Source organism: Nothobranchius furzeri, chromosome 5, assembly GCF_043380555.1.
Source record: "Nothobranchius furzeri strain GRZ-AD chromosome 5, NfurGRZ-RIMD1, whole genome shotgun sequence".
Classification (NCBI taxonomy): domain Eukaryota; kingdom Metazoa; phylum Chordata; class Actinopteri; order Cyprinodontiformes; family Nothobranchiidae; genus Nothobranchius; species Nothobranchius furzeri.
In genome coordinates, this window is record NC_091745.1 from 60,472,804 (window position 1) to 60,485,705 (window position 12,902).

The 12,902-nt window shown below is 43.6% G+C and overlaps 1 protein-coding gene across 1 annotated transcript in view; it reads left to right on the top strand.

Annotated features, from left to right (window-relative positions):
• Window positions 1–12,902, top strand: part of gabbr1a (gamma-aminobutyric acid (GABA) B receptor, 1a) — a 285,354-nt gene that overhangs the window by 25,224 nt on the left and 247,228 nt on the right. Inside the window, exon 7 of the mRNA XM_070550979.1 lies at window positions 4,884–5,044. Coding sequence (XP_070407080.1) covers window positions 4,884–5,044 — 161 coding nt within the window. The remainder of the gene's footprint in view (window positions 1–4,883; window positions 5,045–12,902) is intronic.

A 12,902-nucleotide genomic window follows, 5' to 3' on the forward strand; every position in this document is an offset into this window, starting at 1 on the left:
GAAAGGGTTAAATCCAGTTTACGGGTCCATCTAAACCCTCTCCCATGGTCAAAAGACTTAGATCATAACCAGATCCTGGACAGCAGCCATTTAACTGCCCATCTCAGCCTCCGAGAGAAGGTGAAGAGCTTGGAGTAAATCTGCTCCACCTCCTCATCAAATTAGGTTGACAGAGCTCAGAGATCTGATTAGGTCTCATGGTCGCCTCCCTCCAGAGACTTTCCAGGCATTAGGAGGAGAACCCAGAACTTGCTGGAGGGAATATATAGTGGGATGCAAAATTTGGGCAGCGTTATTAATCTTCACAATTTTCACAACATCTCAGTTAATTACATCATATAGGAGACACACACATGATCTTTGAGAAGTGAAACAAAGTTTATAGGGTTTACAGAATAAGTGCAGTAATTGTTTAAACTAAATTATTTAGGTGCATACATTTGGGCTGTTCCTGTGGTCTTCCATTTCCTCATTATGTTCCTGACTGTGGAAACAGACAGCTGGAAACCTGGATCAGCCAGCATCACCTTTGTGATACTCAGTCTTGGAGCCAGTACAGTTACCTGTAGGCCCACGGAAACCAGAACATAGGTGACATCACCAGTAAACATTGTCAAAATTCTACAAAAGTACAAAAGTAGACAAAAATATTTCCTGGTGAAGTGACATCTCACCTTGAGATGCATCAACTGATTAGAGTAGATAAAACCCAGAGCTGACTGTGTGGATGGATTTATAGGTCACATGGCTGTGTGTGCGTGTGTGTGTGTGCACATTTGTGTACACTGCATATGAACAGAGGATTTGGAGCAGCTTGCCTGCTGAGACTCCAGCCTCCCTCTCATCAGCATTAACTGTCGCTGCGCCGCTCAGATACCGATCAGAGCAAATAAAAGCAGCCATGACTGATGCTGTGATGCTGTTGGCCACATTTTTCTGCTGATTTATTAAAGCAGCTTCTGTAACATTTCATCGGAGGCAGGCGCAGAAATATGAATCACAGGAGGTCACAGATGAACTCTGATTTACAGGTCAGACAGCTCCGGGGCTAGCTTTAGCTCACAGCTAATGGTTTTCATTTCAATAAATAAACTTTTATGGAGTAAAAAGGTCTGTGGAGCTGTTATTCATTAGCGATGGGACTTTGATAAAGATGGCAGAAAAGGTGCTTCATTAAACCCTCATTATCCTGTGGTTTCACCTGTTGGTCATGTCAAACATGTTAAACATGTTAAACATGAAAACAGAATTTCTTCAGATTTAATCACTTCTTCTTCTGGGGTTTCTCTAAAGGCAGTTTTATTTGAAGTCTGGATGTCCTCTCAGCCTGTTTCCTAGAAACCAGTCATTGCAGCTGACTAGAGTTCATTAGAAGCTCATTTAGCTTTGTTGGCTAACGTGTGATCATCGTGTGAATCTGAAGTTTTACCTTAAGAAATAAAACTAAACATCTCATGTAAGAGTTAAATAACTGAGGAACGATGGAGATGCAGCTGTTTGGGTCCGTCTGGATCCATCAGCGCTCAGAGGGCAACAAACCAAACTTTAGCTCAAAATTCGTAAAACAGATTGAGTTAGGGATGCTTTTGCGTTGCTACGGGTCCCTGGAGTCGGCGGCCATCTTTAATCAGATTGACTCTAAATTGCAGTCAGTTTCATGAACACATACCCACGCACATGCACACACACACACACATAGAAAAAACATGCATGCACGCACACTTTACCTAAGGAACAGGTTTGAGCTAAGAAGATTCTGTATCCTAGCAACTGAATTAGTTCTCTTTTTGTTCTTGTTGTATGTTTGGGTTCTGTATGTGTTTTTTCCTGCAGCAGAACTTCCTTTAGTCCTTCACAATAAGAGCCTCAATTATTTGCACAAAGTTAATTTTTGTTATTCTTCAGAACTCCTGCTGCAGCCTAAACCACTAACGATTCTGGGAAGTTTGTCACAGGTTGAGATCTAGATGCAAGTAAATAGTTTCTTTCCATTATCACCTAGGATGCATGGCATGGCAAGCAAGAAAAAAAAGGAAAAATGTGTTGACATAAAAATCAAAGTGTAGCCCAAGTGTCCAGAACCCAGCTGGATTATTATCATTATTATAATAACAGAGGGTTCTGAGTGAGTTTTTACCAAGTAAAATATTATACAGAAATAATATTTGGAGTCCTCTGCGTTTCATCCGCTCACACATTGCTGCTTCACAGCCGATGGACACTGTCATTCTGACCCTATTTCTGATGTTTATTGATACCCTTTTTTCTTTGACTTTGACTCCTCCCACCTGAGAGCTCTTTTCCAATAGGAAACTACTTCCTGATGTGATTCTCCTGCAAACCGGGAGCCTAGGTCATGCCCATCTACTTCTGGACCATGGTCCCCAGAAGAATGATAAATAAATAAATAAATAAATAAATAAATAAATAAATAAATAAATAAATAAATGCAAGTATATGGCTAAAAACGCTATTTTCTAATCCCGTTTGTTTTGTGCCATGGATTTCACATATGATGTCCGTGAATGTTAAAGACACAGCTTGATGCTAAGAAAGTGCAAATTTTTGAACGGGGGCAAACGTTGTTTTAAGTTTTGTGTGAAAATGTGTCCAGGACTACAACTGCTCATCACCAAATTGACGTCATCAAACTAGACACGGAGAAAACTGAGGGAAAATGACTGTAAGTTCAGCTAACTTCAAATCCTTCCTTCAGGAGAAAAGAACCACCATAAATCTGGCCATGTGGTACGTAGCAGCTACGCTAGGGGAGAGGAGCTTCTGTGGTGATGTCATATGTAACGTACCGACATCTGATTTCATGATAATTATGAACTTTTACAAGCTGATAAATCTCATGTGACTGGCGTGGTTGAAACACCCACAGTTACTTTTCATTTAAATTGAATAACATATGTGCAGTTTAGGGCTTACGGCAAAGCTGAATAGAAAATTGCTCCTTTAGCCTCATTACTTGCATTCGCTTGTTTCGTTCTTCCGGTGACCCATGAGCCGACTGAAAAGGAAGGAGACTTCGGCTCCTTATATAGTGAAGCTGCCTTTTTGTTCAGATGTAACTCTGACAAAGACACATCCAGTGCCGAAACATTCGTTTTTTTTTTCTAAACGCCCGACAGACCTAGTCACACTGTCATTTAACATTCATGGACTCATCCATCTTGACTCACAACAGGGAAGGCTGTTGTTGGTTTAGCATCCAGGAAACAGCAGAGAATGTCTTGGCTAGTTGATGCTAACTGTTAGCATTAGCACCTCCACCACATGGCAGAACTCCTTCAGGCTTGTGTTATTTGTGGAGATAAAGCATTCACGTTGCAGAGCAAACAGAGTTAGTGGTTGAGTCACATTGCTGGTATCCAATCAAAGGTGAGATGTCAGCAAATAGGACTTCATAACCTGCCATCTAAAGCTCAGCTGTGATCTGGCTCACGGTTCCTGAAACTGGCTTGCTGGAGCTTTGTTTCCCTAGAATGTGACTTACAAGGCATTCATTGCAAATGTATTGATTAAAGGAGTGAACCACATCTTTAATTTTATTTTTCTGGAAATGGTATTTAAATTTATTTGGAAGTTTGACTTTAATATTAACATTTCTCTGTGGCTCTAATAATAATAATAATAATAATAATAATAATAATAATAATAATAATAATAATAATAATAACATTAATAAGATAGGACAACAATATTTAGAGATATAATACTTTTAATGCTATTTTGAGTTAGAATATGTATTTTAAGAAAAAATAATCTGTCTTAATGAAGGAAATAAAAATGACATAACAATAAAAACATGCTCTATAATCCACAGATGATAGCACTAATAATCCACCTGGTCAATAACCTGAAAATATCAAAGGTGTTCTTGAAACACTTTAGATTTGTTTGTCAACCTTTATTTTTATAAATATTATTTAGTCTTTTTGCCCTTTCTTGAATCTGGAGTACCGGAAGCAGCGCAAACCCGTTCCTCTCTCCTCTGAGTGACCCCATAGGAACAGCCTCAGCTCTGAGGACAGAGAAATTGAGACCGGTGTGATCATAGCCGCTCGCAGACGTTTCGTTAAGAAATCGTCTTTTAACTCAGCGTGAGTGATTTGGCCGCCCCCCCTCACCCCTCCTCCTCCCGTCTCTCCTCCCCCTAACCCCCCCACTCAGCCAGCCGGTGCTGCAGTGGATCAGACGCAGAGCTCGATGCGCCTGCAGATCGTTTCATCTGCTGGAAAACGTTAAACCGGGACAAAATGTCTCTGTCTCCACCGCTCCGGTTCTCCCTCCTCACTCCAATCGGTTCCTCCATCCGCGGCACTCGGCTCCGGCTCATCTGACCCGGACTCCTGCTCTAACGAGCGCCCGAACCGTGCCGAGAGTCGTGAGCTGAAAAACGCTTCAACTGGACCGATTATTTTGGGTTCCGGTCGCAGGATGCGCGGATCGGTGCAGAAATGAGTCCCCGGATGTGGGTGCGTTTGAAACTTGCCTGGTCTCGGGTTCGCGTCCTGGATGAACGTTTGACACAGTGAGACGCACCATGTTTATGTGAGCCCCGCGCGCTCAGGTTCTTCCTTTCCGGAGCAGTCTGAAAACGCGCCAGAACCGGAACCCGAACTCCGTCCCGTTCCGGACACGTGTTGACTCCGCTCCTCATCCAGGTGGGAGAATCAACGGGAGACGCGGGCGAAGCTTTAGCCCGGCTCGCCTCCGCGGCAGCACCACGCAGTCCGGTTCCGTTCGCCTCGGCTCACCTTGAAGGATGCTGATGATGCTCTCATGCCCTCCGAACCGCGCATCCCGCGGTCCCGCGCGTCTCCTCCGGTCCTGTCTCATCCTGCTCCTCTTGCTCTGCTCCCGACCCTCCTTAGGGAAGAAGAAGCTGTACATCGGAGCGCTGTTCCCGATGAGCGGCGGCTGGCCGGGCGGCCAGGCGTGCCTCCCCTCCGCGCAGATGGCTCTGGACCTGGTCAACAACCGGAGCGACATCCTGCCGGACTATGAGCTGGAGCTCATCCACTATGACAGCATGGTGAGTGAATGTGTGTGTGTGTGTGTGTGTGTGTGTGGGGGGGGGGGGGGGGGTCTCTCTCTCATCACAACTCCTCCTGCTCATCATCACCACTAACTCACACCTTCAGGTGAGGAAAAGCAGGAGCAGCTTTTGTGCCAGGGATTCCTTGTTTTTGGGTTTTCTGAACCTGCTCCTACTGAAAGGTTACCCTGCTGCTCCAGAGAGTGGAGCACCAGCACCAGAACCCACCTCCTGCTTGTTGCTCATCAATCATTAATCATGCTGGTATTTTAAAATGTCAGCATTATAAATCTAATATTCACCCCCCAGCTGGTCCCGGCACCCCTCCGTTTGCCACCCACTTAGAATGGGTCTGAATGCTTATCCCCGTTTGGGCCTCTCAGCCGCCACTGCCGCTGGTGGTTCTGAAAGTTTCAGGCGATTTCTCAGCAGCGGGTGCAGGAGGAGTGGAGGAGCGGTCACTCCGCTCGGGGCTGCAGGATGGATGCTGGAGAGTCGGCTGAGGCACCAAACAGTTAACTGGTTAGAAATCTGTTCCCAGCTTTATTCTGATTGGTGCACACAGCTCTGCATTGGAATCCTGTTAAACAGAATAGCAGGAGAGATGTGTGTGTGTGAGAGAGAGAGAGCAAGAGAGAGAGGCAGGGTTGGCATGGCAACACAGCTACTGTTGAAGCAAGCAGCATTAACAAACAAGCTCTGTGACAATATGTGTGCAAATTCATCCAGAGAAGGCATGTAGGCACTGTGTTCCACCTGGTTCCACAACCTGGTACCTACTGGTTCCCTCTGAAGCTTCCTGGTTCCTCCTTGTCCTACCTGGTACCTCCTTCTTCCCAAAGGTTCCACTTGGCTCCTCCTGGTAACTTTTGGCCCCACCTTGTTTCTCCTAGTCTCTCCTGGCACCTCCTTGTTCCACCTGCTCTTGGTCTAAGCTGATCCCTCCTGGTCCCACGTGGTCCCTAGTTCCTCCTGGTGTGTGTCCGATCCGCTGATCACCAGAGAAGACGCTTTAGTTGGAGCCACCATGAAAATAAAGACAAAGCAGTAAGGAGATCCCAGAGATCGGGAGAACATCACTCCTGCTCTGGGGTTTGCTGCTACCTCCAGCTGAAGGAGCAGATCCTTTAAACAGGAAAGCTCATAGAGGCTGCCGGAACGCCGTCTGAGTAATGCTGCTTAATTCCTGGAATTAAGTCAAGGCAGGAATCTAAAGCCCGTTCCCTGGATGTGTGGTGGAGCGAGGTTCTGAGGCACATCTAACCAATTAGAAGAGAGGAGATTAATTATGTGTGATATTTACTTTTCTCTCCACATCCCTGTTTGCTTTAAAGCACAATCCCTCCTGGAGAGCACATCTCTGTGTTTGAGATTGGGATTAGCAGCTCTGTTTGCTCTCACCGTGCTGCACCTGGATTCACCAGGAACTTCTGCGGCACACGCTCATGTCTGACTTGTTTTTGGCAAACAGCAGGAAGAAAACACGCCCACGCGGAGTGTTTTGTGACCATTAAGAGTCGGGAGTATGGAGCTTGTTCAACATCATCCAATATTCATGAAGCTCGACACTTAATCCCAGCCTGTCCTCTTAAATGGATGCAGATACCCGCGGTAACACATCAGCTTGTTTCTACGGCTATTCTGGTGACAGCAGCAGACTATTTACAGCCTTTTCAGATCCACACACACACCGTCTCCACACAGGGCCGTTGCCATGGATATATCAAAGCGGAGACTGCAAACTTTGATCAATTATTAACAGTGATGAGTGAGACGGCGGAGATGGAGAGAAACGTGGAACAAGGTGCTTCCGTCGCTCATTTTAATTGGCATCAATGACCCCCCCCCCCCCCCCCCCCCACACACACACACACCGTCTTTGGTCTCCATGCCCTCTGGTTTACACATTAGATGTAATCATGAGGAATTAAAGAAATGAATGTTTGAGACATCATGTTTGGAAAACAGTATTGTGTTGTGAACTATGTATGTGAACTAAACGGAGACGGGATTGGGATTGGAGGTCTAGACCTGATTCTGGATCCACAGGTGCCCCTTTTGAACCTTCCACAGTGGTCAGAGATCAAAACTGACTCATTTTTTTAATTATGTATGTAATAAAATTTTAGATTTAAGCAGCTTTTAACACAATGATACAAACCAATACTATTTTAGATCTATCTGTTTTTTAACATAATTTTCCCAGAATAGCAACATCCCTTAAGAAAATATATATCTGTATGTTTTATACGGCTGGGTTGATCTTTGAATATGAAATGATCCAGAAAAGGAGTTTGTAGACCTCTATGAAAACGTTGTCTTTGTTAAATATTCTGTATTGATCAGTTTTTTTGGGTCATTTATTAATACTTATTGGTGAATAATCAATTGTTGCTGCAGCCAGAAAAACTGGTGCTACAAACTCACTGCTAATATTCCAGACAAGGGAGTCGGTTTCTGTAACCTGAATCTTTACTCCTTCCAATAACTCTTGTTTATTCCAGATATTTATAGAGAACAAACACAATAATCTGCCCATAAACCCGATAATCTGAAACCAAACACAATCTAAATGTTCAATGGGAAGAGACTGCCATCTAAAACACACCATCAACACGATGGATGGAGACATTTCAGTCTGTTCCTCAGTCTCATCAAACACCAACAGTGGATTAATCTGTCAGAATAAAACATAATTCATAATCCTGATAGCAGGACAGCTGTTTAACAGGCAAATAACAGGACCATAACAGTTAAGGCAGGACTTTAAAAGCTCATTACTAAATATCGAGTGGATTTAGTTTGGGTTTCTCCCTCGCTGACGGCTCTGAGGCTGGCAGCTGGAATAATGAAGAACTTATTTTTACTTCAGCTGCTTTCAAACTGAAATTAACACAACAAAACGCTGCAGAGCCTCACGCTCTGCTGAAACCTAACTGGATAATTACTGAAAATAGATTTATGTTGCAGTTTTTCTGTGGTTTAGTGGAATGAAACTTCCAATTATATTAATGATGAGAGGCTTTAATACTGAGTGAAATAAATGTTTGTTATAAATGAAATATTTATCTATCCTGGATTTTCTCTTTTTTCTGTTTTCAACAACAAACCAACCTGTTAATCTCCTAAAACCTGTTTTAATGTGATAGGGGAATGCTAGATTACTGATAGTTTTAGTTAAATTATCTTAACTGTGTGGTATAATAATAATAATAACTATTATTATTATTATTATTATTATTATGACATTTTATTTATAAGTGCCTTTCAGAAAATATGACATGTTACATCAATAAAACAAGCAAAAAAAAAAAAAAAAAAAAGAAGTCTAAAATCACATTGAAACCAGGAGTACCCCAGAAAATGTTGATAAGGGTGGCCAGATGGTATCACGCTGCGAGCGCAGGAGGATCGGACCCAAAATGCAGAACACCACAACTCGAGGCAGGAAAGGTCGTTTAAATTTAAAAAATCCTTTTATTAGGATGAGAACTGAAAAAAGAAAGACTATAGGACACAAGGTCAAAAATCTAAAGTTCTGTAGACAAAAACAAAAGCTCTCACATGAGCCGGGATCTATAGTAACTATATGCTGACAAACGCCTGTGGACCGACAACACTGAGGGACAAGACAGGGTTTTTAAACACAGAGGGAGGTAATCAGGGGAACAGGTGACAGGTGTGAGGAGTGAGATCTGGAGGGAAGAGGGTGCCATCAATAACCTAAATGGGAGAAAGAACTAAGCAGGAGGGAAGATAAACTATAACCTATGAAACACTGAATAACTAAACCTAAAGACTAAGGGCAAATATAAACAACTAATGACTAGAGGAGGACTAATACAAAATCAAATAGGAACTACCAGGGAGTGACTAGGGGGAAGCCTGAGCTGGGGATCATAATGAGACACAAGGGGAGAACCTGGAGTGAGAACAGGAGGGGGCTGGGGACCAGAGGGACACAGAACATGACAGATGGGGTCAAAGAATATTTTGGGGGTGGCACACCAAATTGGTTCTTATGGTGTCTCCGGGAGAGTTTAGCCTGAGGCAATGCGTCACATTGTTCCTTTATTCTTTTTTATTAAAAAAACAATATGTATCAAAACACTTTACTACAAATTTAAGAAACACAAACATTTCAGAAAAAAACCCATTTCAGTTATCTGAAATGTTTTTTCAAAATGTTATTTTAGATGTTTAGTTTTTAGTTTAATTTACGTGTTACTGTCTTCATAATAAACTAAGGAAATATCAACTTATTTTTTAACCCTCCCACTGTCTTTATGGGTGACCCTGCGAGGAAAGTTGACCATTGAGTGGTGCTCACTCCTCACCCCTGCCACATGGACCCAAGGGATGAACCATCAATTCTGCTCAATGGTCAACTTTCCTCGCGGGGTCACACCCTTTAGGACAGTGGGAGGGTTAAATGGTGAGCAGCAGAAACATATATTCTTTTATAAAAAACAAATTCTGCTTATTTCTTTACTCATTAAAGGTAATTTTTATTGGGTTTTACATTTATGTCTTGAATAAATAAGAAGAATTTATGCTTTGTGTGAACATTAGATTTATTAGGCCCGAGCAGCGAAAGCGCTGCGAAGGCCTCTTGTTTTTGCTCTGTTTATTATTATTTTTAGGCCCGAGCAGCGAAAGCGCTGCGAAGGCCTCTTGTTTTTGCTCTGATTATTATTAGGCCCGAGCAGCGAAAGCGCTGCGAAGGCCTCTTGTTTTTGCTCTGATTATTATTATTTTTTGTTATTCCGTGCCCCCTTTGAACAGCTTTTTGGGGACCTTAACATACCCCAAAACTCACAATATTTTGCACACTTGTCAGGCCTGGTGAAAAATTTGATATTTTAAAGGTCCCAAAAAAATCGCAAAGAAAATGGCTGAACAGCGCCCCCTACAAAGTGAAAAAAAACCCTCTCCATAAAGCTTAGTTTATCGTACAGTTATGAAATTTGGTACACTTGTAGTACTCAACAGTCCGCACAGAAAAGTCTCTTGCAACCATGGTCAATATCAAACAGGAAGTCGGCCATTTTGGGTTGAAATGGCGATTTTTTGCCGTTTTTGCCGTTTTTAGGGTCCGTTTCTGATTGGATTGCTCGATCATTTTTCGCACGATCGTCTCAAAAATTGTGTAAAATTGCTCAGAAGGGATGGGCGAACAAAATGAGATAAGGATTCTGAGTTTTCGTATATGTTGAAGGGGCGGAGCCAGGCCTCGAAGTTTGACTACTCGCCAAAAATATTTAAATTGCTATAACTTCATAACTGAATGGAATAGAGTTACCAAACTTTCTGTGGTCATTCGTCATCCACCCACAAAGTAAATTGAAAGGTCGGATGATGACATCACACAAGCCCCGCCCCCTCAGGACCAAAAAGATCAAGTTTTACTGTGAAAGGTCCCAAATTGCCCCATTTCACTTAATCACCACAAATTTGTAGCTGGTAACTCAAGACAAGTGGGGGTTGCTTGGCGTCACTTTATGGGAGTTTTCGGCAGAGGGCGGGGCTGTGGTGGCGCGGCGAATTCAGGCGTACCGCCTTGGCCTTACGTTTGCCTCCCATTTCGTCATTTCCAAAGATATCGTCACGAAACTTCTTGTGAGTGATCCTAGTCCGGCCCCCCAAAAGATCTGATGTGAACATCTGGTGGGCGTGGCCTATTTTCTGAAATAGCGCCCCCTAGGACCATTAAAACTATTAGCCCCAAGCCATGCTTTGACTGAGGATTACGAAATTTGGTACACTAATGTGGTGTCTCAGGACCTACAAAAAAGTCTCTTGGAGTCAAGTTCAAAGTCGCACAGGAAGTCGGCCATTTTGGATCAAGTACGCGATTTAGTGGTTTTCGCACACGTTGTTTGGAGAGTGATGCTCCGTCGCCCTTTTCACCAATCTCCTTCAAACTTCTGCTATATACCCTTAAGACATAGGGGAAAAAATTCAACCGTCGGATTTTTCAAAAGTTGAAAGGTGTGGGCGTGGCTAAGCCTCAAACTTTGACCTGTCGCCACGCTACTCTTTTTTTCACAGCTCCCTACTGGACTCCTTTTACCCAATCACCAGGATTCTGTGGCAAACAGCAGTAGACAAGTTGAGGTTACTTGGTCTCCAGTACTGGCAGGTTTTGAAAAAAGGCGGGGCTTTGGGACCATGGCGAAAATCGCCATCACGCCATGGAAATACGTTTGTCTCTCATTTCTTCAGTTATCGTGATATTGCTACGAAACTTCTGGTGAGTGATCCTAGTCTGAGCTCCAAGAGAAATAGACAGCTGAATTTTGTGGGCGTGGCCTATGTTTTGAAATAGCGCCCCCTAGGACCATTTAAACTATTAGCCCCAAGCCATGCTTTGACTGAGGATTACGAAATTTGGTACACTAATGTGGTGTCTCAGGACCTACAAAAAAGTCTCTTGGAGTCAAGTTCAAAGTCGCACAGGAAGTCGGCCATTTTGGATCAAGTACGCGATTTAGTGGTTTTCGCACACGTTGTTTGGAGAGTGATGCTCCGTCGCCCTTTTCACCAATCTCCTTCAAACTTCTGCTATATACCCTTAAGACATAGGGGAAAAAATTTAACCGTCGGATTTTTCAAAAGTTGAAAGGTGTGGGCGTGGCTAAGCCTCAAACTTTGACCTGTCGCCACGCTACTCTTTTTTTCACAGCTCCCTACTGGACTCCTTTTACCCAATCACCAGGATTCTGTGGCAAACAGCAGTAGACAAGTTGAGGTTACTTGGTCTCCAGTACTGGCAGGTTTTGAAAAAAGGCGGGGCTTTGGGACCATGGCGAAAATCGCCATCACGCCATGGAAATACGTTTGTCTCATTTCTTCAGTTATCGTGATATTGCTACGAAACTTCTGGTGAGTGATCCTAGTCTGAGCTCCAAGAGAAATAGACAGCTGAAGTTTGTGGGCGTGGCCTATATTCTTAAATAGCGCCCCCTAGAGCCATTAAAACTTTCAGCCCCAAGCCATGCTTTGACTGAGGATTACGAAATTTGGTACACTAATGTGGGGTCTCAGGACCTACAAAAAAGTCTCTTGGAGCCAAGCGTAAAGTCGCACAGGAAGTCGGCCATTTTGGTGCAAGTACGTGATTTAGTGGTTTTCGCACACATTGTTTGGAGAGTGATGCTCCGTCGCCCTTTTCACCAATCACCTTCAAACTTCTGCAATACACTCTTAAGACATAGGGGAAAAAATTCAACCGTCGGATTTTTCAAAAGTTGAAAGGTGTGGGCGTGGCTAAGCCTCAAACGTTGACCTTTCGCCATTACTTTACTTGACTTAATAACTCCCATGTGCATGATCAGATCTTTTTCGAACTTTGTCTGTGTGATCATTGACCATATCTGTAAACAATGACAATGTGGACAGCTGACATCACCTAAGCCCCGCCCCCTGACTACAGGAATTTATTTTTTATGCTGAAATGCCCATATTTGTCCCCTCTAATTTAGTCAACATGACCCTAAGGTCATGCACTGTCTTCATGATGCTGTAATGACCATTCAGATCTGATAGCTTTCCAGAAAGGGAGGGGCTTTGATGCCATGGCGAATTCTGGCGTAACGCCGTAATCTTAATATTCAATTTAATGGTGAGCTCAGAGGGGATGCTGAGTCAGGGTGAGGTGCAGACTAGGAGGCCATTCGCGGTTTCTGGTGTCGGGGTGGTTGACGTTTCTGTTCTGTCAGACGTGCACTGGTGCGACGGCAGACCGGAGCGGCGCGGAGCTGCGAGGGCCGAACGACGCTGCTTGCAGCTTTAATTAGGCCCGAGCAGCGAAAGCGCTGCGAAGGCCTCTTGTTTTTGCTCTGATTAGGCCCGA